Source organism: Chironomus tepperi, unplaced genomic scaffold (assembly GCF_022539635.2).
Source record: "Chironomus tepperi strain 1889 unplaced genomic scaffold, CSIRO-AGI_Ctep_v1 contig_335, whole genome shotgun sequence".
NCBI lineage: Eukaryota > Metazoa > Arthropoda > Insecta > Diptera > Chironomidae > Chironomus > Chironomus tepperi.
The window spans coordinates 1,513,015-1,538,103 of NW_027226457.1; the positions used below are offsets into that span (position 1 = coordinate 1,513,015).

General features: G+C 34.2%; 2 protein-coding genes across 2 annotated transcripts in view; one reads left to right on the top strand and one right to left on the bottom strand.

Moving 5' to 3' along the window:
• The window catches only part of LOC139093204 (uncharacterized), a 42,945-nt gene extending 22,839 nt beyond the window's left edge, over positions 1-20,106 (top strand). The window contains 13 exon segments of the mRNA XM_070643841.1: positions 10,634-11,078; positions 11,178-11,367; positions 12,764-12,882; positions 13,005-13,247; positions 13,401-13,575; positions 13,636-13,931; positions 13,987-14,339; positions 14,341-15,858; positions 15,861-16,902; positions 16,962-17,212; positions 17,271-17,400; positions 17,463-17,572; positions 17,653-20,106. Of these exon segments, the coding sequence (XP_070499942.1) occupies positions 10,736-11,078; positions 11,178-11,367; positions 12,764-12,882; positions 13,005-13,247; positions 13,401-13,575; positions 13,636-13,931; positions 13,987-14,339; positions 14,341-15,858; positions 15,861-16,902; positions 16,962-17,212; positions 17,271-17,400; positions 17,463-17,572; positions 17,653-17,829 (4,947 nt within the window). The 5' untranslated portion in view covers positions 10,634-10,735 and the 3' untranslated portion in view covers positions 17,830-20,106.
• On the bottom strand, positions 20,066-24,396 carry LOC139093203 (neprilysin-2-like). The gene is made up of 10 exons (XM_070643840.1): positions 24,244-24,396; positions 24,060-24,174; positions 23,379-23,491; positions 22,909-23,323; positions 22,751-22,827; positions 21,804-21,903; positions 20,825-21,718; positions 20,745-20,769; positions 20,510-20,683; positions 20,066-20,447 (listed from the first exon to the last, which is right to left on the bottom strand). The coding sequence occupies exons 1-10, from the start codon at positions 24,252-24,254 to the stop codon at positions 20,152-20,154; spliced, it is 2,220 nt and encodes a 739-aa protein (XP_070499941.1). The 5' UTR covers positions 24,255-24,396; the 3' UTR covers positions 20,066-20,151.
• Between the last annotated feature and the right edge of the window lie 693 nt (positions 24,397-25,089).

The window sequence follows — 25,089 nt, forward strand, 5'->3', positions numbered from 1 at the left end:
GTTGTTAATGCTGACATAATTTTTTTGAAGAGTTTATAGGCAGTACTGTCTTAAACTGTATAATAACATAACCCAAAAGCCACAACAATGTCCAAAAATCACCCAATATGTCCATCATCCCGATGACATAAATGAATCGACAAACTAGACGGGTGGGGGACTAGGTGATTGATCACAAAAATTAATGTGGTATTTTGGGGTTTTCTCAAAAACCCTAGCCGATTGAACTCCAAAACACCAACTCCCACTTTCCCTTCTTGAATACGCCTGAATAGATAGAATGACTACTAACAAAAGCAACTGACTAGCAACAGAGAGAAATATCTATCTATTATGTCTCGAAAGAAAAAAAGACTTTTACTTTCAACCGCACAATTAAACATTCATATTGTAGATGCTTAAGGAGATTTGATTTGCTAATATTATTGTATATTATAATTTAGTCTATAAAAAGCGAGGTCAATTCCATGCAAGGCTAGTTTGTCAAATTAAATTTCAATTAAATTTGCGAAGAAAATATGGTGGTTAATTGACAATTTAGTTAAGCAAAATTGTGTACGGGATTTAATAATGCCGTATTATTGCTGACTCTTTGATCGTTGTGACTTGGAAATCACATGCACATTAACTCGATAAAGCTATATGTCGTTTTATTTTATTCATATGACAGGGTCATGATGACTTTTCAAAACTAAACTGAGGCTTTTTGATTACTCTTATGTCTCAAGTGCACATTTATTTATTGATGGACTTAAGCGTATATGACTTGAAAATGTTTGAAGAAAAAGAAGGCATGGATCTTATGTTGTAGAGTAAATTTAAAGACATTTTGTAATATATCAATACTCATTTGAGTCATGACATTAAAAGCGTGGACATGGGACACGTGATATGTAAAGACAATTGAGTCTCAAGTGTTTTTCTATTAAATGCTTACAGTTGAGGGTAAATAAGAGGATATCTCTATAAGGTCGCCATTTTAAAAATAGCTATAATGTGATTTCATATGTAAATTACGCATTAAAAGTCTATAATCCGAAAAAAAATATTCTTTAATTCTTCAACCGACTCAATAAATTAGCTTTTAAGGAAGTTGTCGTCGATGATTACAATAGAAGTTTTTATTGCTTACCTTGAGGCTGTAAGCTATCATCGAGTGACAAATAACTTGAATATGATATAAAAATAAAGTAAATGAGTCATCTGAAGGAGTCGATTGAGTTGCGCTGTTCTAATTTGATCCGATTTAGAAGTGCTGAAGGTTGCTTCTGAAGGATTTTTAGATCTAAGTGGTTAGCTTAGCTTTCTGTGAATGTAGAATTATGGGAAAGTTGTGTTACCTTTATAGAAACAGAATATTGCACTTCTAAGATCTATGGCAAAACCTGTGTGCCATAGCAATAATCGCATGCAGTATGCCTTACCTCCAAGATGACCAAGATACCACTGGCTCAGATGGCTTAACCACTAAACTAATCACATTTGATTAAAAACAACATTTTAGCAAAGCTTACTGCAATTCCATTCTTATCAAAAATTTATTTTAATGACATCGGCAAGTGCCAATCCTATAAAAATATTTGAATTTTAAATTTTGTCAAATCATGTGACATCAAATTTAGAGCCAGTTTGGCAATATACATTCACGTGTCGCTAAAAAATATGCTAATAGTCCATTAAGTGTCCACTCTAGTAACGATACTAAATGTCACCCACATCAGAGATTTATTAAGATATAAAAAACCGGTAGCAGTTGATGATCAAGTAGTAATTAACAGCAATAGTTACATTCTATAAAGATCTACTTAAATCTCAATGACATAAAGATTTTATCGACTTAGTCATAAGACACAAAAAATGAATCAAAAAGAGAATGACTTCATTAAAAATCAATGTCCGTGATGTAAAAGGGAAGAAATGTTAATGTATGCAGACCATGCTTTAAGCCAAAAGTCAAACATTGTCAAATGTCTTATAAAGTTATGACTGCTGTTATCTCACTGCCCGAAACATGTTTGTGGAATATTAATGAATTTTTATCGAATCCATCGTGCGCCTGACGCATGCATATCAATTCTTCTTATTATTGTTGTTTGATGGATATTGTGGAATGAAGAAAATTAAAGCAGTTGTTGGATTTGATGGTAATTTTGACAGATTTCTTGGTAAACATACCGAGTAGCTTAAGGAGTTGATTGTCCTAGAGCTGTAGCTATGACATGATGTAAAAGTCATTTGGTTGTTGTCATTTCACCTTCAATTCTTGCAAGGCTTTACAGCATTAAATAAAGTACATTTATGATACGGTCATGGCTCATTTTGCATAAATTAAGTCCTTATTTGGGACTTCAATCTGTATAGGAACAGTTGACGCCTTCTAAACATCTTAATGGATACTTGCCTTACTTTATTGTCATGTGCTGCTCGGCAACAACAATATACAAGATCCAGTCTCTCATCTCTGCTACATTTTTCCATATTTGTTTGTTTTTCGACAAGTTGATTCCATTCAAAATTGTCACAAATGTAAATGCAGTAAACCTGTCGAACCGTTGCGTAACTCAAATCGATAGATTCATTTCCATGTCTTTTTTCTTAGAAAGGAATGATGTATTAGTACAAGTTTGTGATATTCGAAAGTTTATTTGCTGACAATTATCAGTTCATGATACTTCCATTTGAGACTGCTAGAATGTGTAAATAAATATTTTGTGTCGTAAATGAGTGTGAAAAAAAAGTTCATTTTTTGCGGACATTGACAGGTGAAGCCCACGACATCAACATCAGTGCTCTTGATTTGGAAGAAATAAAACGTTCAATTTAGTCTGGATGGAATGTCGACGAGCCATAAATAGAAACATATATCACATACTTTTTTGCCACTTATTCAAATGTCCATCACGAAACTTCTTCGTTCTTTCATTTTTCTTATTCTTCATTATTCTGTCGACTTTCCGTGCCATAAATCTTCAAATGATATTCCGTAATTAAGGAGATTAAAAATTATATATTTTTATTTGCAAGTAAACTTATATAAGTAATTTCTCATGCGATGTCTGATGATATAAAACTACAAACAAACAATTATTCGCGGCTCAATGAACTTTGGGTGAAAGAGATCTTATGAGATTCTTTTTGCATGAGACAATAATTGTTCATGTGAGGTGACTTCTTATTTGATTGTGAGAAATTTCGGGGAAATTAATGACTAATTTTAATGCTTGATCAAAATTTTGTTCGTGCCTTAACATGCTTCTTAATGTTGAAAAATGATCGTAAATTTAGTGATTTAAGTCAATTTTTTATAGCTCCACTTGCGTTTATTGTATGATGTCATGGATTATAAGAGTTGTGCAGTTTCTTGTCGTATCGACTATGACGCAGGCAAACATGTTGAGATGAGTTTGAGATTGAGGGATTATATATACCTGTAGTTGTGTCGCTTGTATGCTGCATTCACTGTTGAATTTGTGCTGTAGTCCAATACAACGATAAGAGCTGTATAATGAGTATTGGGTGGAGAAAGAAGGTTTAAGTGCGCTTTGTGCCATGCTTCCTAACAACCTTATGTTTGCCAATCTTTAAAATATCCCCAACAATTTGAAATAAGACACACTGAAACTGAATATTTTCATTAATGCTGTTATGTCTAGAAGTCCATAAACTTGCAAATTTAAATTCAGATAAAAGTTCTCAACTAACAAAACAACTCATATACCCAACATCAAGTCTCATGATCTTCAAATTGCATCCAAATCTTCATCATCAAAAAGAGATCACACAATTGCAAATGTAACTGCTGAGAAAGCAACCTCAACATCATTGTGCATGCATAATTTTTGTTTTTTTGTGGAAGAAGATTCATTACCCAACTCTTTATTTTCAATGTTCCGCATCGTTTGTCAGTTCATGTTAAGTTGTTAGTTTAACCGCACAATAGCCTGACAGTAGGTGATTCAATTTTAAAAGTAAAATGAGTAACGATTTTAAAGGTTTTTTTTTGCTATATGTGTTATGGGCTTCTCGTTTTCAAAAAAAAAATTAGTGATTCATACTTCTATTCTTCAGCCGAGCAAGAAATAACGAAGATTTTTTTGACCATTGTTCCATAATTTTCCTTTCATTCCCAATACACATTCATTCTTAAGACATGCTTCTTTTATTTTGCCAAAACAAAAATAATAAAATTAAGAAGACACAGGAAGCGATCATCAAAAGGGAATGAATGAAGAAGGGGATCATTTGTGACTATGATGATGTGGATATGCCGTAATATTGCGTCGAGGGAATATTTTTTTTTCACCTGCAAACACAAAAACATTTCTTCTTCTTTTCTATTTCTCGTTCTTTTGACTGCCTGCAGTTCTTTTTAGAAATATTCCCTTACTTATGTCAACATGTATGGTTGAATGCAGGTGCATTGTACTTGTTGCTCTACTGTGGGTTCACGTTTGTTTCTTAACGTTTAATTATATGTGATAAATTTTCTATACTCTGATGCTTGTTGCTCAATATTTTCTGTTAATTTAAGGAACTCATAACTTATGGAAAGTTAATCTTATTAAACTTCGTTCTAGACATAAATCATTCTTATTGTGGACCGTCCATATATGACGTTGGTTCAGTTGTTGGATTTTTGAGCAATATTCTGTGAGGAGAGACTCAATAGCAGTACAAAAAGTGGGACATAAAGTTGAGATTCTCTGGATAATTTTGTCTTGTTCATGTCTATATCCTTAACTAACGTAGATCTAGCTTTTTGTAAATCATTGTGAACTTAAATGTGACGCTCGAGATTGGCTTCTTCTCCGTCATATCCTTCTCACATTAACATAAGACGTCATCAGCAAGTCAAACCCAAAGGCAAATTCCAGAACAACCCATAAATTCTCAAGCACGCAAGAATGCCACTTGAATAAATTAAATTTTGGAATTTTTTCATTATAAAAACTTTATGAAGTCATTCACAACGACTTTTTGCTGCGATTTCGGCGCCATAACTTTATCGCCATTCACTGATGATAATTTGATAATACAAATGACATTTTGCACACAATATGGCATTAGCTCATCTCCTCTTTTGGCTCTTACATCCATTATCATTACGAAAAGCTGCTAAATATCAATCAAATCGCATTTAAAATTATTCAGTGAGCAGCCACAAAGAACTGAGAAACAAACATGGATAAAAATGCTGAAAATATTTTTATTGTTCAACTTCTTTTTTTATCCATCTTCCGACCGATTCAATTCATTATCATAATTTGTTGATGACCTCAGACATTTGAGATGACAACAGGTTTGAATTAGGTTGATATACACGAATTCTATTGATATACAAACGCATAGACCGCTTGTCAAGATAAAAAAAACTGTTTTTCCATGTGTGATTTTACTTTCATTATTGACTGGCTTGTTTTGAAGCTGAATAGAAAAACTTGTTTGTTAATATTAGAATTAAATCTCTTTTGTATTTTAAAATAATGCATGCTGGAATGTCCATAATAACTTTTGGGATTTTTCACTCTTTTTGATGGCTCGCTTGAAAGATTTAAGAACATTTTATCATTTCTCATTATTTTCTCTCTCTATGTCCATCCCGCCTTTAAATTCTTTCTATGATTTGATTCTTCTATAGACATTCCGTCACACTCACATTAATTATACAACATTATTAGCTACATGCATCATTCAATCTCTTTTTGAAATGTTTTTTAAACATACATCTAATGTAGCGAGAAGATTGTGATGCTGTTAAATGACTTTCAGTGTTTCTGAGCTACCACCAAGATGCATACATGTAATTTGATTCGAATAATAGCTGCGTTTAGTGGGAGATGGAAATTTTCTAAACGGAATGTCTTTGAATGAAGTTTTTAGAAGATTTTCTTGAGTTTTACTTGATTTTTGATTTAACGGATTTTTGAGATTCAAAATAAATTCGTTAAGTTTAATGAAAGTAGTTTCGCACCCTTTTGTTGACATTTTAATTTGCAGAATTTGCAAAATTGTTTCAAAGAATGTATTTAACTAAATTTACTGATTATTAGCTCAAGTAATTCAAAACAAAGTACATAGCCACATTTAGTACTCAATTAACAGCATATTTTCCTTTTCAATCAGCTTACAAACTCAAAACCATTCATTTAATTGCCTTTAAAAATCCATTAAAAATTAACTTCATCATTAATTATTCCGTACTAATGATCCTTGATTTTCGAAAATTATGTCTCAATAAATTAAATCACATTCGACCTGGTTATTGCAGACTTTTACTCTCATTGAAAACAAATTACGAGCATTGCACTTATAGCGTCTCTTTTACATGCTCAAGTGACTTTTCTGCTAGATGTATTCGCTTTATTGATGACGCGATTATGTAATAAATATACATGTTCATAATATATATAATATAAATAAAGAAAAATGACCGCATTAAACGCATCAAATAGCATGATTAAATAACTTTTATAAATCTCAAACACGATGCTATAGCCTGATGCCACTCTCGTCATCATAGCATGAAAGCAGTGAAATTAAGAAAGAATGAAATGGAAGAGAATAAGAATAACTAGGAATATTCCTATTCAGTGTGTGATTGTTGTGGATACAAATAATAAATAAAAATAAAACAGAAGAATAAATTTTATTTATGTAGATTCATCCACTACGTCTATCCATTTCCATTTATCTTAACCTTTTGAAGCATTCTTAATTCCCATATTCTTATTCCTATATGCTGCTTGAACTCTCATTTCTAGAAATAATTTATTCTCAATTCCCATTCATTTCCATCATCGTCGTGATAGCTTACTCTGCTTTACATTTTTATGATGAGGATTGTAAAGTGGAGAAGTTAACAAAAGGAGGAAGAAAACAATTTCGCACGATACCTTTGGAGTGATTTTAGGAGAATTTTTGAGGTTTCTTTAAGAATGATTTATGTTGATATCTTATTGGGCAAGATATTGCTGCTTCTGGTTAGCAACTGGAAGGTCTAATAGCATTTTGTGTCTATTTAGCATTCAATTGACTCGATGGTTGCTAGATAGCTATGTTGGACTTGTCCTGTGGTCTAATGCAACCGGTAGCTCAAAGGTAGAAGCATGCGATCGGAAACCGTAGGACGTGGGTTCGAGTACCACTTGGGCTATGTTGTGGTAAGGAACCTGCAGAATAGGACGAAATAAAGTGAAGTATAGACTGAATCTTGTTCCTTGTTGCAGATGAAAAAAGCGTGTCTAACATACTTTAAATTCCTACAGATCTCTATGCTGATCTGTCCACATTCTCTTACAAAACTACACGCATCTCCAAATTCCTTCAAATCTTTCCCACAAAAGATTCCGAATTCCATCAAACAATTGACCACAAGAAACATGACAAAATCATTTCAATGGAATTAAACGTGATATTTTATTTGCAATAGACAATGATCTCATCATGACTTGAAAGGTCTTCAATCTTGTTCTTCTCTCGCACTTTTACTATCTCAACGTGACGTGTTATATGAGCAGAAAACCTTATTCTATATTGCGAATTCTGCTTTTTGTTTTTTATTTTTTTGTGTCTGTACAAAGAAATTTGTAAATGAAAAAAAGTAGCTTTAATGGCTTGTTGGTGTTATGAAAGAGGTAAAAAGAAGATAGAACCTGTTTTTGTGTTATGTATTGTGGCTAGTTATTTCTTTTGTTATAAAAAAATGAAAATATTTTTGTGAATTTAATTGCTATATTGTGGTATAAAAAAGCAGGCACTCAGCTGCTTACCGACAAGGGCATGTGCTTGCGAAGTTTAGGGATTAAAAACAGTAGACAATTAAATTTTATTAGGAATGGGAAATTCTTCTTGTAAATTAATTTATAAAGTGTGACTTAATTTATGGAATTCCTGGTGTTAAGGCACAATGACAATGAAAATAATTTTAATTATGCTGACTATTTCCTCAAAAAATGAGTATCAATGACGAAGATGATTTTATAATCATTTCCATTAAACAATAATTCATAATCATAACTTAATTAAGCAGCATTAATTAAAAGCTTGTAATTGCGTTTCATAAGCCACCAATGAAGCATGTTAAGTAACTCTCGATCTTATGTCTGCGCATCATTTTTTATTGAGTGAAACGAGCGTGAAATCGAATTTTTTTATTTTATCGAAAGTAAGTCGATCAATTCCATTTTGGACTTCCTCAAAAAGAAAAATTAATTGGATGATATTGATAGCTTGAATCTAGGACAGACATACAGGCTCCTCAAAATTATTTTCCAATAAAGCATCAACATTGACAAAAAGGAGTACGAAGATCAAGTCCAAAAATGTGAAATTGCAGTCACTGAAAATTGTCTTTAATACTGTAAATAACCGGTTGATATGCAAGCAATATACTTCATATATTGGACATGAACGAGGAAGAATTTCTCATCATTTTGGTCATACGGCTTTCTTTCTTATTCCATAACATTATTTTTGTTTTACGAGTGGAATTGGAAAGGAATGTCAGATATATTGAAAATATATAAACGCTTACGATATTGCCTTTTGTTTCGGTTGCGATGCCGCTGCCCACGCAAAAAATTTGAGATGAATCTTAAATGCTAAAAGAAAAAAATTAATTTTGAATCGACATGAAATCTGCGTGATTCTCATTTAAATGGAATTGCCTAAATCAGGAGATTGTATAATGATTCAGGCAATGAGAGTGATTGTTCTGTGGGAAATATTTAATTAGCAAAATATGAGAGGATTGCTAATGGGAAATAATGGGGAATTCTGAATGGAAATGATTTGTTGAAGTTAGAGGAATCGATGATTTCCGATTATGAGGTGTGCTGTGATTCTTGAATTTGGGTTTTTACTGTTCCTTATTATTAACGATGTGTTAAAGTTTGTGGATATTCAATAGAATTGAAATCAAAATACCAAATATTTGAGAAATTGTTATAACGGTCATTTGAGATTTGAATAATATTTAATGTGCATAGTTGAGAACCCCTTTTCATACAAATGTTCACTCTGTTTTTAAACTTTGAGGAATAAACATCTTATTTATTTATAAATCAATTGCAAAATATCTAATTGCTCCTACGTTATATCACTAGATACTCCTATGTAGCTATAGCTACAAATACATTACAAATCATCAACTTCTTCGAAATCTCTAAGCCTTCAATTCCAATGAATCTCTTACCAATTACAATAAATCAGATACAATTTTTTCCCCAAGGTTTCAAGCTTGTTCTTTCATCGAGATCTGGCAACAATGTTAAATTTACAATTTGCAGTTCAATTTGAGCACCTTAAAATAAACAATCTTGTTCCAAACATTTGTCACTGTAGTTTGAAGGATTTTACATGCGGTTTGTGTGGATTAATTTCATAGAAAATTGATCATACTTTCCTGATTGTTGCGTCTAAGCCACAACATTTAATAGTAGTTAATTCAATTTAGATCATGAATGTAGAAATGTCATGCCTGAACTTGTGGCTTGTTAAGTCATCGAATGAAAAAATAAATAAAATCAAGTCGAAAGCCTGCAATTTAGCATCGATGAATTATTGTAATAAAGAAGCAGCTTCACGACGATGATTATGGCAATGAAAAGGTGTCGACAGCTTATGATGAAGACAACATTAAATTGCCGTAAGCTGAATATTCTTGTAGCACGTGGAAATTATTAAGTATGAGCGGCTTAAATCAACATCAAAGTTAAAAATTATTCTTGAAGTCTTTCATTATAGATTGCGAGTCATGACTTGGTCATTCTATAGACATTTCTCTGATATACATTAAGAGTTCAAACTGATTTCAAATAATCATCTAGAATTGCCAATTTTACGCGCAAATAGGCGTTTCGAATTTAATTACAGTTAGATGATGAGTTGCAAATATAAAGCTTGATGACTTGCATATGAGTAGGTTAAAGAATCGAATTGCAAAGGCACGAAATTGATGCATAATAAAGATTTAAGAATGATCTCATCAATTCTTGTACAAAACATTGTATATGCCATCATATAGCTTCATCCTCGATTCCATTAATAATGTTTTCACATAGAAATCTCATCACAGCAGATAGATCAAGCGGTAATCAACCTTGGACCTTTACGATTATTGGTCAAATGATTTTACTGTTATGGAGTTCATTGTGAATCATGTAGCACATAAAGATTGGCAGTTAATGTACTTCTGTCAATTCCTGCATAACTGGATTTGTTTGCAGTCATTCTGAACTTAAAGCATAGTCAATATTAAAGCTTGATAACCTCAAATTCGCAAATATTAGACATCATAATCGAATAGTCAAGCTATTAGAAATGAAAGTCTGAAATTGCATCCAATGCATGATGAAAAATTACCAATGCAAAATTAAATTGTCTCAGTTTTCTCTTCTGGGAAGTGCAAGGCACGCAAAAAAAGAGACTAAAAATGCCATCAGCTTAATGAGAGAAAGAACTTTCGCATGATTGAATTTCTCATTACCGAAAATACATTTTGTCGGTTCCCTTATCACAAGAAGCGTGGAAAAACTTTCAAAATATGCATAGGCGATGGACATATCAGTTCAATTAGTCTTTACTTTCTTTCGTTGTCAATTTATTTATGTACATGTCTTTCCTTTTTTTGCAGATAGAGTAAGAGTGACGAGCGGGACGGTATTTAAAAAAAAATAATTCGTGGACGTGCGTGTATACTACGCGACAGTAGTTTAGTAGTTGTAAGTAAATAGAGATGGAAGGTAGCATGGATACAGACCATAAAGATTACGCTTTTAAGAATGAAATTTCACTATCAATTGGTGATGACAGTATAGATTCCTCAGCAATTTCGACGCCATCGACAGTTACACCACAGGCAGCGCCGACACCATCACCAAGACAAAATTCAACGGAAGACACAAAGCCATTAACAACAGATATGGCTGATGAGAAGAAACCAGAGGGTATTGATAATAAGGCATTTGAAGCCTCAGAAAAACCGCCATTATCATCATTTGGCAATGGACATAGTAATGGATTAAATGAGACCGCCAATGGAACAAAGAATGGGCAAATGAGTGACAAGAAATTAGCAGGTAAGAAATTTTATGGACGATATATTGCATTTCCGTCACCTAACCCGCCGAGGGGTAATATCAATTAACACCTAAAACTTTTCCTTATCATCTCCACAGAAGCTGTTAATTTAGAATTAATTAACATTAATAGTAATAATAACAACAATACGAAAAAGCCAACCTCAACGAACGGCAAGCAGAGTAGTGATCTACCAATGAAAAAGGACAGCGATGTTGAGATGGGTCGAAAGGATGATTCATATGATGAATATTTCGTTCCCGTTAACGAGCACAGAAAATATATGAGGTATGCTTTATTATTTATCTCCACATCCATCTGAATTATTAATCGCATTTTCGTTGCTTCTTATTCATGGCCTCTCTTTCTATCTTACTTATCTTTCGCACTCAGTACAAAATATTTACTCAATAACTGCTTATTGCAAAAGATACTTATTTTTGGACATTAAAAAATCTTAAAAAAAATGTAAATAAAAACCCCTTTTTGTAGCACTGCAAGAAAGCTTCACGGCGTAGACTCGAATGGATTGTCAATTGATACTCCTGAGTGTGGAATTGTTAATTATTATGACTGGATCAATATTAATTCGAGGTATCTCTCTACTTCTTTATCCCTTTATTGCTGCTTATTTTCATACTTTTGTGTCTGCTGGGTAGCATGTCATGAGAATGTTATGTTGCTCGGGTCTCATTCTTTGGTTTTGTTGATCTGTTTTGATGAATGCTGTAGCCCGAGATGCATATTCCTTAAATCTGGAATTGAGTTGGTCTTGAATTTGCTTTGAGTTCAGAAGCAGCCCTTCAAGACTGACTATAATTTCACATTTTATGTTTGTGCAGCTCGGGCTTTTAAGGTTATGATATTTTCTAACATTTATAGGACTTTAATTGTATTAACACTCATTCTTTGTTCTTAATATTATATTGGCATGAAGTAGAGAAAAAACCTCGCCTGCTTTAGACTAAATATTTTGTGTTGTGCTTATTGAATGTCGCTTATTGCTTGTTGTTTTGCATGCTTATATTCTTAGTAGTCTAAGAAGGATTTACATAGCTGTTCTATGATGGAGTTTTGATTGCTCATACGAAGTTTCAAGTATTTTAGCAATTGCTTGAAAGTTGCACGTCTGAATCACTTGAATGGTGACTAAGAATGTAAATAAATTATTCTTGAGATGCAGAAGTTCCGTTTCAGTGGAATTCTAGTCTTAATTGGTGTTTGACGTGATATTTGTACTGCAAATATTATCCTTGTGGATGTTAATGAGTTTGGTACGTCTGGAACGTCCATTCATCGGTATGTATAATGTCGATTGTGTCCGCTCTGGATTGTCATGTTATTAAGCATCTTTTTCCGAGATTTCTGTCACTATCGTCTGAAACCCTTCTCAAAAAGAACTTTTTTCACATCATTAAAGCCTTAATGCTCCGCAAAATCATCTCAGACTAATGCAATAATTTACTTTCATTTTACAAGCACTAATGAACTTGAATTATGAACGGATTCCCATCCATTTGATTCATTTGCATAGATCAGACATACTTTCTTGACTACAATAAAGTTCGTATGAGCATAAAAGCATGCATTGATTACTTTATAAGAAATATTACGTTAATTCGTGCAACAATTTTTGCATTATTATCATTTTTAAGCCATCTCTCTTTCATTTATTCATCCACAGAGGTGAGAAATTGTATGTAACGAAGGACAAACGGGCCGAGACGAGGAAAAATAAATTGTGCTGGCTATTGTGCATTGGTATTGTTGCAGCTGTGATTATTTTGGGTATTTGCGCAGCATGTAAGTATCTTTAAACGTTTTCTTATTCCTATCATGTAATTGTGCATACATAATAGGAATACAATGTAGCATAATTCAAGATGAATTCTAGATCTTAACTTTATCTCATTCTCCATTTACAGCCGGAGCATTTAGCAAGTCTGATTCGCCTGTTGAAGCCAGACAATTTGGTGATAAAATAAATAATACGGAACTTCATGGAGCTGGCATTGGTGGAATTCCAACTGAGAAACAACCGGAGACAACAATGAGCACTACAACAGCCTCAACGACCACTACAACCACTGAATTCTCGACACAAGATCCATTCCTAGATACCGACCACTCGTCATCTGTTGCACATGTTGATGAAGAAATATCTTATGGTGAGAACTTTTTTTTATCATATAATTTTAACCTTGCACGCCTCATTATGTGCTGCAAAAAATGTAAATTTCTTAATTCCCACATAAAAGCAATTAATTTACATGCTCGAGTGTTAATGTTGATTGTTACATTTCATTGTTCTGTTTCTGTAGTTCCTAATTCATTGGAAGGGCAAATAACATTATCAAATGCTGAATTTTCACCGGAATACAATGATGAGAGATCACCTGTCTACAAGAAATTGATTAAAGACTTGGAGAATGAAATCAAGAATGCATTATCACAAAATGGCAATGAGGAGTTCTTCGTCAAGATCATTGGATTGAAGTGAGTATCAAGATCAAGTCATAAATCTCAATAAATAATAATAATTGAATTAAATTACAGAGCTGGATCAGTTGTTGTTGACTATCGTGTAAGTTGGATGCCACGTGATTCACAGTTAACTCCAGAAGAAATGATGGAACGCATCAAACACTTCCTTCATACACACAATCATGAATTCATGTCTCGATATCATGTTAATGAAAATACATTAAGAACAGCACGTGTTCCTGATCGATGTGCAAACGCAGAGAAAAATGGATGTGACTTTGATTGCGAATTCAATTCTGATATTGTCGATTTCAAGTGCCTCTGTCCAGCTGATAGAGTTTGGGATGATGACTGGAAGGAATGCATAGGTAGGTCTAAAGCTTTTTGAATAAATTTTCGATTCTAATATTATCACTTCGACAGATGAGAAAACAGACTCAGTCTACACTTCCGATAGTGCAAGTGAACACTCTTCCGAACCAGCAAGTGAACCTGCATCAGAGCCAGCTTCTGAACCAGCTAGTGAGCCTGCCAGCGAGCCAGCAAGTGAACCTACCTCAGAGCCTGCCAGCGAACCTAGTTCCGAACCAGCAAGCGAGCCAAAATCTGAACCCGCAAGTGAACCAAGTTCTGAACCTGCAAGTGAGCCAAGTTCAACAAGTGAACCAAGCTCCGAACCTGCAAGTGAACCAAGTTCTGAACCTGCAAGTGAGCCAACTTCCGAACCTGCAAGTGAGCCAAAATCTGAACCTGCCTCAGAACCAACAAGTGAGCCTGCATCCGAATCCTACATCAGAGCCAACAAGCGAACCAAAATCAGAACCTGCAAGTGAACCTACATCTGAACCATCAAGTGAACCAAGTTCCGAACCATCAAGCGAACCAAGTTCTACAAGTGAGCCAAGTTCTGAACCATCAAGTGAACCAAGTTCCGAACCATCAAGTGAACCAAGTTCTACAACCGAGCCAAGTTCTGAACCATCAAGTGAACCAAGTTCCGAACCATCAAGTGAGCCAAGTTCTACAAGTGAATCAAGCTCTGAACCTGCAAGTGAACCAAAATCCGAACCTGCTTCAGAACCATCAAGTGAACCTGCCTCAGAACCAACAAGCGAGCCTGCTTCAGAACCAACAAGCGAGCCTGCCTCAGAACCAACAAGTGAGCCTGCCTCAGAGCCAACAAGCGAACCTGCCTCAGAACCATCAAGCGAACCAACATCAGAACCATCAAGCGAACCTGCCTCAGAACCATCAAGCGAACCAACATCAGAACCAAAGAGTGAAGTAGATGAAGAAAAGGTTAAAGTTTATCAAGGAGAAAAGAAATCAAAACTTTTGGATGAAGACGAACACGACCATCAAGAAGAAGTTACCAAATCAACCAAGCCAGTAACTGAAGAAATCGAGGATATTCCAAGACCAACAGAAAGCTTTGTTTCAGCCGTTCACGGAAGAGAACAAAGCGGTGTAAATATTTTTGACATGAACTCAACAACACAAGACACCGTTAATGCAACAACTACAACTATTTACTCAACGACAAGCCCAATTAATTTATGGCCAACAGAAAACACACACGAATCACATGACATGTCACCATTCTTGCCAGAGACTGAAAATTCACAACATAAGACTGAACAAAAGAGTTATTCAGTGACTGAAAATGTATCAGAAGGAGATAATGCACCACATGACCAATCCCCATTCCTTCCTGAATCTGAGAATAAACACATTTTGGGTGGAGCACATACAGCAGAGGAATCTGATGAAACTTTAAAGAAAAATACAACTGAAGCACATGAAGACTCAAAAATCATCAACATCGTCCCAATCCGTCTAGAAACTACAACATCAACGGTATCCAATGAGTCATCAACAAAGGAAGAAGGAGAAACAACAACAGAAGAACAGAAATCTATTGAAACAGATGTCAAATTAGATGAGAATGTAGCATCGCCAGTTCCTGAAAGTTCGACGGCATCACAAGTACCGACTGAGTCAACAAGTACAACAACAACAACAGAAAAGTCTAAGAATGAAGACGAAGCAGTGCCAAAAGATGAAGATGAAGCAGTGCCAAAAGAAGAATCGAATGAAAATATTTTTGGTGAAGATGTAAAGAAAGATGAAGACAAAGAAGTAACAACTCAAAGTACAACCACAGCTCATGTTGAAAGCATCACTGAAGCCGAAAAGACAACAGAACGTCAAATTGATGTCCCTGCAGCAACAGAACCTGAAATTGTAAAGGAGTCTTCAGAAGAACCAGCACCAACAAGTGAAACTATCCAGAGACTACAACTGGTGAAAAAACATCATCAACAGTAGAAGAAGTAGTAACGAAAGTTGAGTCATCATCAGTATCATTCGAAGCTCCAGCCACATCAACAACAGAAAAGGTTGAAACATCATCGACTACTGAAGAAATCTTAACCACAAAAGCTGAAATTACAACCACAACGACAGAAGCTCAATCATCATCAACGACAGAAGAAGTAAAACCAGTTGTCGCTGAAGAATCGACATCGGAAATACCACAAACCACAGCAGTTCCAATAGAAGTATCAACGAGTGTAAAGGAAGTCGAAAAGAGTGCCTCGAAATTCAAATTAAGCGACATTAAATTGAGTGACTTTGCCCATCCTGAAGACGAACTTGAGGATAACAATGATTTACTTGAAGTACTTCCATTAAAATCAAAAAACATTGAGTTGGGAACAACGACAGAAGCAAGCTTACAACAAACAAAAGAAAATGAAGTTACAGAAAAGACAGAAACTACCGGTAATTTTTTAGAACAAACGACGTTTCCTTCGGTTAAGCCTGAATCGGACGAAGCGTCGTTAAACTCACGTAATGGAAAGGAAATATCAGATTTTAGTCAGGAACAACAGATTATTAAGGATGAAGCAAAGGAAGCAGTTGAAAAATTATTCAAACCTGGATTCCTTGAAACTGTCAAACCATGTGCTGATGACGAATTCAAGTGTGTCTACTCAAATGAATGTATATCCAAATTGAAGACCTGTGATGGTAAAACACAATGTGCTGATCACTCTGACGAATGGAACTGCAAATTTTTGACAAATAATACAAATATCCTCCAAGTCACTTATCAAGATAAAGTACTTAAAGTCTGTGGAACTGGATGGACAAGAGAATCATCTGATAAGGTCTGTCAACAACATGGATTCGCTGGTGCTATAGACTGGAAGACTAATCCAAATTCAGACAGCAGAGATGAAAAATATCTTATCGCACAAGACAAGTCATTGAATGATTTTGAATTTTCCGAGTCATGTGATGATGGCGTAGTTGAAATTGAATGTCAAGAATATGGTAAGTTCTGCTAATTGAGATATCCGCTGAATTGCAATTAACACATTTTATTTTTATAGTATGTGGATCAAATACAACAAATCGTGATGCAGGTGAATTTTCTGGACTCTCACTCGTCATCAACAAAGACTCAACAATCCGATGCAGTGCCAACATTATATCACCACTTTGGGCTATAACTAGTGCCTCATGTATTAATCAACCTAATGAAGATTGGGTTTTGATTGCAGGAAATTCAGAATTAAATATGAGTAAGATTAGCAAGGATAGTGTCATCAGTTTAGTCAATGAAGTCGTCACATATCCAGGCGTAAGTAGCTACTTAATATATAATGACGTCAATGACTCATTATTGTCCATCATTCCAGAATGACTATGCACTTTTACATTTAAAACAAGTCCTGAGATTCAGTGACAACGTATATTCAGTATGTCTTAGACAGCAACCTTTCCAAGAAAGTAAAGAATGTCTCACAACTGGATGGTTAACAAAGCAAGGTAAGAAGAAATTGACTGACGTCATTTTGTGACTTTATAACTAACACTGATTTAATTTGCAGACAATTCTCTCGAAAAATACGAAAAGATAGTGTCAGTTCAAGGTAATTGCACATCAAGAACCGATGAACTTTGTGTCTCACCAAAGAGCGAAACGAGCGGTGAATGTTATGTAAGTGATTAGTCTTAATTACTCCCTGCTGTATGATGATTAATTAATCTTAATTATATATATTCTTATACTTATTTTAGAATGATAGAGGAGCAGCACTTTATTGCTATTCATATGATTATAAGAGATGGCTACTGAATGGTATTCAAACACAAGAGAAAGATTGTGGTGAGAAGCCAGAAGTATACACGAGCCTTACAAAAGAAACAGTCGAGTGGATCAAAAACACGGTTGGAAATGACCGAATGTTTCTTTAACTACTCAAAATGCAACGTAACAAAGATTTTTTTTCAGTAAAATGATCAGAAGTGCTCTTTCTTTCTATGTTCGATAGAATTAAAGACCTTCATAGCTAGTCACAAATTATTATTTTGTGCCAATATCAATTTTTAAAAAAAGAGAAAAAGAAGAAATAATGATGATGAAATTAAAAATGAGTTATGACTCAATTTTCATGGCATTTAATGCCATAAGGATGTAAAAACTTTTGAAAAATTATAAAACAAATTTATGTATGCTGAATGTTTTTGAGGAAGTGTCGAGATGGTTGATCAAGTTTTCACTGAATTAGATATGTACTTAATACTAGAGCTTGACGTCGGTATGGAGTTAATTCGACCTTTCCATACAAAATCCAAATTGAATTCAAGCTCTGCTCAATGCTCAGAATTTTGACTCTTGTGTCTAGCAAAGCTCGAAGTCAGCACGATTTTCACATGGAGACGAATCCTCATCAAACTTTGGTATCTAGTGATGAGCATGATGATTATTAAGTTTCGTACTTTCAGCATCAGATCGATGCAACTTTGATTCTTGTGATGATGTCAGTTACAAAATTCCCAATTTTGTGGTATTTCCAGATTCTTGATTTTGAGAACCTATAAATAGAGCAAATTGACATCATCCCATTACTAGTGTGATCATCGGTCCGAACAGCACAAGTCGGTTATTTGATCCAAAATCCAACTCCAAGCTGGCGTGACTCTAGTATCCGAATTAAACCGATTCCGGCATCAAGTCAGAGTCGCGCCGGCTTGGTTCCATATTTTAGATCGATCAACCGACTTTTGCTACTCGGGAGCATTGAAGAATCTCAAAGTTGTAACATTCTACCTATTTGACACTTTCACAAGGCACTTCCTTAATTATTTAGCATACATTACTATCTTCTAAAAGAAACAATTATTATATTTGGATGTAACAGTTCTAAAACTCAAGAAAAATGAATTCAGTATGAAAATATATAAAAGAAATTCCACCCTTGACTTTTAAGATTAAGCCTAAAATTCGACGTGTATTTAAATAAAAATTTCTCGTATTAGTATGTATTATTGATGAGTGAGCTCATTAATTTGTTAGGTTTTGATGAGATCAAGTACTTATTACTATTATGCCATGATTAAAGTCATTAATTTACTTATTACCCGTTATGCACTTATAGGGTTCGTCCGAAAATGCAGGTCTGCAGGCTTGGACGAGCTATAAGGTACAGCCTAGCACTGCATCTCTGCAGTTCATGGCCGAACACTACTAATAAAGTCAATATTCGATAATAAATATTCTAGAAGTCCAGCAACCTTTGAATTCCTGGACATATGCAAATTCTACATTAATATTCATCACAGAGCGTATTAAACTGCATTTTATTAATAAGTAATTGATCTCCAGCATATGAAAAAATGATTAAATTAATGTAGTAGTGTTAGTAGATTAGAAATTATTAAATATGTTAAGAAATGCGTGTTTTATCAATAGAATATCTGTGGTTTGTTTAATTTACTTTATCAAGTATTTAAGAATATAATCAATCAAAAATCAGTAAACCTCCAATTCAGTAACACATTCCGATCAAAATACAAGCATGTAGTTAAGAAGAAAATTTTAATTAAAATTGCAGTATAATTTTCCATATTAAATTTTTATGTCAAACTAGAGTAATTTTTAGAGGAAATCAATTTTGAAAAGGATCAATTTCAGACATTTATGTTACCAAATGATGGGAAAATTATGCAATTATTGGGGAGGTATCTAATAATAGTAATGAAAAGAGAATAATTTCTGTAAATAATTTTGAAATCTTATTATCATTTCTCGAGCTGTACATCATGGCAATGGCAATATCATGGCTTATGACTCTTAACCTGAATGATGGTTATGTAGTATCGAGTAGGACCATACGTTAGGTTTGGCCTATAAGTTAGCATTGTGATGGTTTGTACATGCCTTTAAAACAGCCTAACATCGACCTGATGACGGATTTTTAACGAATCACAGCAACCTAAGGAGCAGGGACGTATTCACAGAGGGTCAGGAGGTTAGTTGGTTGCCAACCCTTCCTGACACAGCTTAGTGTGATTATTGCCATTGCCATGATGTACCGCTCGAGTATTACTTATTGTTGTAAATAATTATCAAGTTTGCCGATTTGAAATCAATAAGGATCTATTGTCATTAAAATCTATACCTAATTTTACTTATAAAGCAAAATAAAAATTTTTGGTAAAAATAAAAATCTTTATTTCGTATAATAACAATTATCTTTTGGCTATCAGCTCTTGTAGCTTAACAAATAAATTTATTTACCAGACTGAACATTTGTCATTTGGATTCATGATTCTTCCTGGTGCGCAGTTAAAATCTTTGGCGAATTCTGGACGGTTCTTCATTGGACCGATTACTCTGAATTGACCTGGACTGTGAACTCCTGTCAATACTCGATTTCTCATTGCTTGTTCACGTTGGACATTGCACCATACTTGAGCTGCTGAGACCCAGAATAATTGATTTGGTTTCAAGTCAAGACCAGGTAAGAGTTTTTCTTCTCCATGCTCTTTAACCCAGTTTTGGTATCCAATGTAGGATTCCTTAATTCCACCTATAGAGACAGATCAGTAATCAGATTATGTGTTTCAGTCAGTCAATCATGTTATCACTTACCATTGTCGGCAATGTTTTCACCCTGAGTATTAACTCCATTTAGTGTCAAATTTGTAAGTGGTTCAGTGTAACCTGCATATTGTTTGATAATACATTGAGCACGTTCATCGAACTTGCCTCTTGTTTCTTCGTTCCACCAGTTGGCAAGATTTCCAATATCATCATATCGAGAACCTGCAAATTAGATTGAATAATTTAATATAAAAATTCCTTTAAGCAATTTTTCAAAGCATACCTTGATCATCAAATCCGTGAGTAATCTGAAAGGAAGCATTGATTACTAAAAATTCTAAATTACAGTACACAACATCATACCTCATGTCCAATGACAAATCCAATTCCACCATAATTCATATACTCTGGTCTATCAGGGTTAAAGAATGCTCCTTGCAAAATACCAGCTGGGAATTTAATGATGTTTTCTTGTGGTGAATAGTATGCATTTACAATAGCTGGTGTAACATGAGAAGTCCAGTCATCTCTGTCAACCATTTGACGTAATTTTTTCAAGTTAAATGCTGTTGAAGCAGCTCCTAACTTCAGAATAGTTGCATGGAAATGTTCCAAATCAATTTCAACATTTTCGTGTAATTTTGAATAATAGGAAGTAAGTGCAGTATCATTCAAAAGTTCATCAGCATATGCCATTTGTTCTCCCATATTATCTGCTTTCTTGTGTGCAGCTTGTTTGGTAGCATCATCCATCCAGTCAATTTCATCAACAATTCCCTTAAATGCAGCTTTAATTTGCTTAATCATTTCAAGAACTTGTGCCTTTGCCTTCTCATCGAAATATCTACGGACATATAATGAACCAACAGCATGTGGATAGTAGCTGAGTGTAATATCTGAACATTGAAGACCACGTGGATCTGCAACTTCCTTTCCAGTTGTAATTCTATTGTATTCCTGATGACGATCTCTAAAAACTTTAGAAAGTGATGAAGCACTGCTGAATGCTACTCTCCACATCAAGTAATTAGCAATTGTTTCTTTTGGTGTTCTTTCTAAAAGTGGGAATAATTTCTCAAAGAATGCTGGAACTGCATTAATGATGATGTCATTTGTTGAGAATGGCGTGTCTGCTGGCATAAGACTGTTAAGGTATGAGAGCCAATCAATTTGTGAATAGTTTGACTGTAATTGTGCGATTGTCATTGGATTGTACAATTTGTTTGCATCTCTTCTTTCTTCGCGGGTCAATGAGATCTGTAATTTATAATTTTAAGCTTTAGTTTGGTGATGTAAGCTTTAAACATGTAGGAATGAGTGAAAAAAATTCGTATAAATTTACATTTGCTAAGCTCCATTCGAAGTCCAATGCTTGAGCCATTTTTGCTTCAAGGTCAGCTCCAGTTGCACCAAAAAGTTTAGCAAGATCAACTTGATATGCTCTAAAATGGAATAGAAAATTCATTAAATTAGATGAGCTTTTAGGTTTTGGAAGATTTACTTAAGGAAGGAGCCATCTACCAATTATGTCATTGTTGGAGAGTAAAGCAACAATGCTTATTTATTAATAAATTTAATTAATGATTCCTCATGGATTTAAACTAATAACAACGATGTTTATTGTTCAGTGGTCAAAAACAAACTAAATATTTACATGAAGGGGACTAACAACTATAAAAGGGAAAATCAACTACTTCTAGTTGCGAATATAATTTGAATATCAAACGACAGTTAATATAATACCAACAGTTAGTGAGACTATCAGCTGATTCTTTAATCTAAAGTTAATCCAAACAGATCTATTAATAGCATTAACTCAAAATAACCTAATCAGTAAAGTGTGTTGACTAGCTCATTGCAAAATAACAAATTCAACCGCACGTTTTTATCTATGAATATGTGATTCAAATTTCATAAAGTCACGATCGTTGTGTCTCATAAATCTATATTTTTAATCGATATGTACTTGATTTTATTAAAAATCTCACGAATTTTAGTGCATTTTAATTATTTAGTCATTGTCATTGTTAAGGATTACGTTATTAAACTTGATGAGTTATTTTAATTGAGAATTTAAATTTTTTATTGCAAAGGCAATGACATTGCGGTTCAGAGTGCTTTGTTGTTCACAGACTTAAAGTTCACAAAATCACATAGCATGTAATCAGTAACTTAATACTTTAATAACAAATTTATTTGATGACCAATAAATTTTCCAATTACCAAATTTACACGAGGTGTTTGAAATTTGATAAGATAAGGAACTTCACAAATACTTTTGCTACTTACTTGTATGCCAAATAGAATTTATCATCTTCCTTCTTAATGATGTATTCATAGCTTAATCCCAAGCCTGTTTGATCGATCTATAATTATTTTTTATCAGTAAGTAAACAAGAGTCAATCAATATTTGATGGATAGGATTGATAAGAAACTATATAAGTACCCGAGCACTACGAACAGATGAATTACGATAATCAGTCGATACACTGAAGCTAAAAATTTGATTGACGGCATATCCATGAGCACGGAATTTTGCAATTGTGTCTTCCCATCTCCAGTTGGAGCCATCCCATGATGTCGTTAAAACTGGCCATCTACCCATGTCTGCAAATTTAGCTTCCATTTGTGTCTTTCCAACTGTTTCAATAGCATTAAGATTCAAACATGCTTGATTGAGCAATTTCAAATCTTTGAATGGTTTTGCTTCATTGGCTTCAATTGGTCTGTTGATGAGAAGTCTCAAGTGATCTCTCATTTCATCCTCAATTTCACTAAATGCTGTCAATCCAGTCTTGTCGTCTGGAATGATTCTCTCGTCCAAAAATCGTCCACAAGCATATTCATAGAAGTCATCACATCTGTGTATGAATACATACATTATTGAATAATTGAAGGAAGGATTAATTAACTTACGGATCAGCCTCTGGTTTCATATTTCTCAATAGCATGTGTGATGTTGCTATGCATCCTTCTGTAAGGCATACGTTAGACAATGTTGTGTCATTTTTGTGTCCATCGTCATATAACTATGGAATATGTAATGAGAATAGAAAGTTATTATGAAATGAATCCTATAGCCATAGAGAGGTGTAATGAATAGGCTAGACCAGAAGTGGGCAACCTTTTTTTTCGCGACACACCTTGGTGGTAAGTCTCGACCAAAACCACATACGTCATACGGTTCATGGAATTTCCAAATTTTTGGCAGCACTTAAGTCGACCGCCGCGCACAGGTTGCCCATCACTGGACTAGACAGTGTTTTTCTACTCCGGTTATGGATTGCTATTACACAATGTATAGGATCTTCCACTCCATGTGGTATATAGGCTTGAATGCTTTGTATTAGGAGTTGACACTAAGCTACATATTTTGTATTAAAATAGGCAGAATTGGGTTGAATAAGTAGAGTTGGACAACACTAGCTTGTTATGTCTAGATTGCCAATATACAACCAATATGTAAGTTCATAGCCAAAGATACAACTTCACTTCACTTCCTCACATTTCATCAAAACATCCAAAAGTCAGTAAATTTCACTTTTAATCTCTCGTAGACTAAAGCACTTGATGGCACTTGATATTAGAAATACTTACACATTCTTGAGTAGCCAATACAATAACTCCTACAAGTAATCCAATTGCTAGCAGAACTGAGAACACAACTCCAAAAATTAAGATTTTTTCGAGCTTCGTTCGCCCGCTCCATCCACTGAATATTTAAAAATTAAATCTTGTTAGTCTTTGCAGTCACAGATTTCAAATAAAATTTCTCCTATACCTTTGAACCATTTTTTCACCTGCTTTATATTATTTTCTCCCCTCCGATCAACTCAAGTGATGAAAATTCAATGCGGTTAGACTTTTCAAGTCTGAAGTTTTATAAATATTGATTTTATCTTACATCATTCAAGCTATAAATCTTTATTTCCCCTCCATTTTAAAAAAATAAGGCAACTAAAAAGTGTGTAATTGTTTTATTACGATAAGATTAACTGGCTTTCGACTCTCATTTCTCAGTTTGATGCTTTACTGTATGTGTTGCTGAACACGCTTGTTATTGAGTCTTTCAATAATTAAATATGTGTATTAATTTATCAGGGGAATTTAAAAGTAGTAAGTGACTTCATAGACATCCATCAGTAGACCATTGACTTTACTGATGTGACAATCAAATAGTTTGTAGATGTAAACTGATAATAGTGGGTGTTGGAGACTAAACGGTGTCAAAAGTTGAATTGAAGCTTGCTTCTTTTGTAATGACTAGTTAGTTGATGGAACTGTGATGTGAGATGAATTTCCTGGGTTGACTGAGTTGATTGCTACTGGAATTTGATATGAAGTTGCTCTATCCAATGTTTAAAAGCCTGGATCTGATCCAATTGTATATTTGATAACTTAGTCCACAAAACCTAGTCCAAAGTCCACTATTTCACCAATTCTGCAGCAGCACTTGTGTCACTTTAATCACTTAATCCAAAACGAATGATTCATCAATTTTTGACAAGAATGACTGTGGTATTTCACCAGTTTAACTCACTATGTACGTCGTTAACTAGACTTTCAAGTAGAATAATCAGCCTACGAGTGGCATATGATAACACTTATCTTATCCAATCTTAAGAAG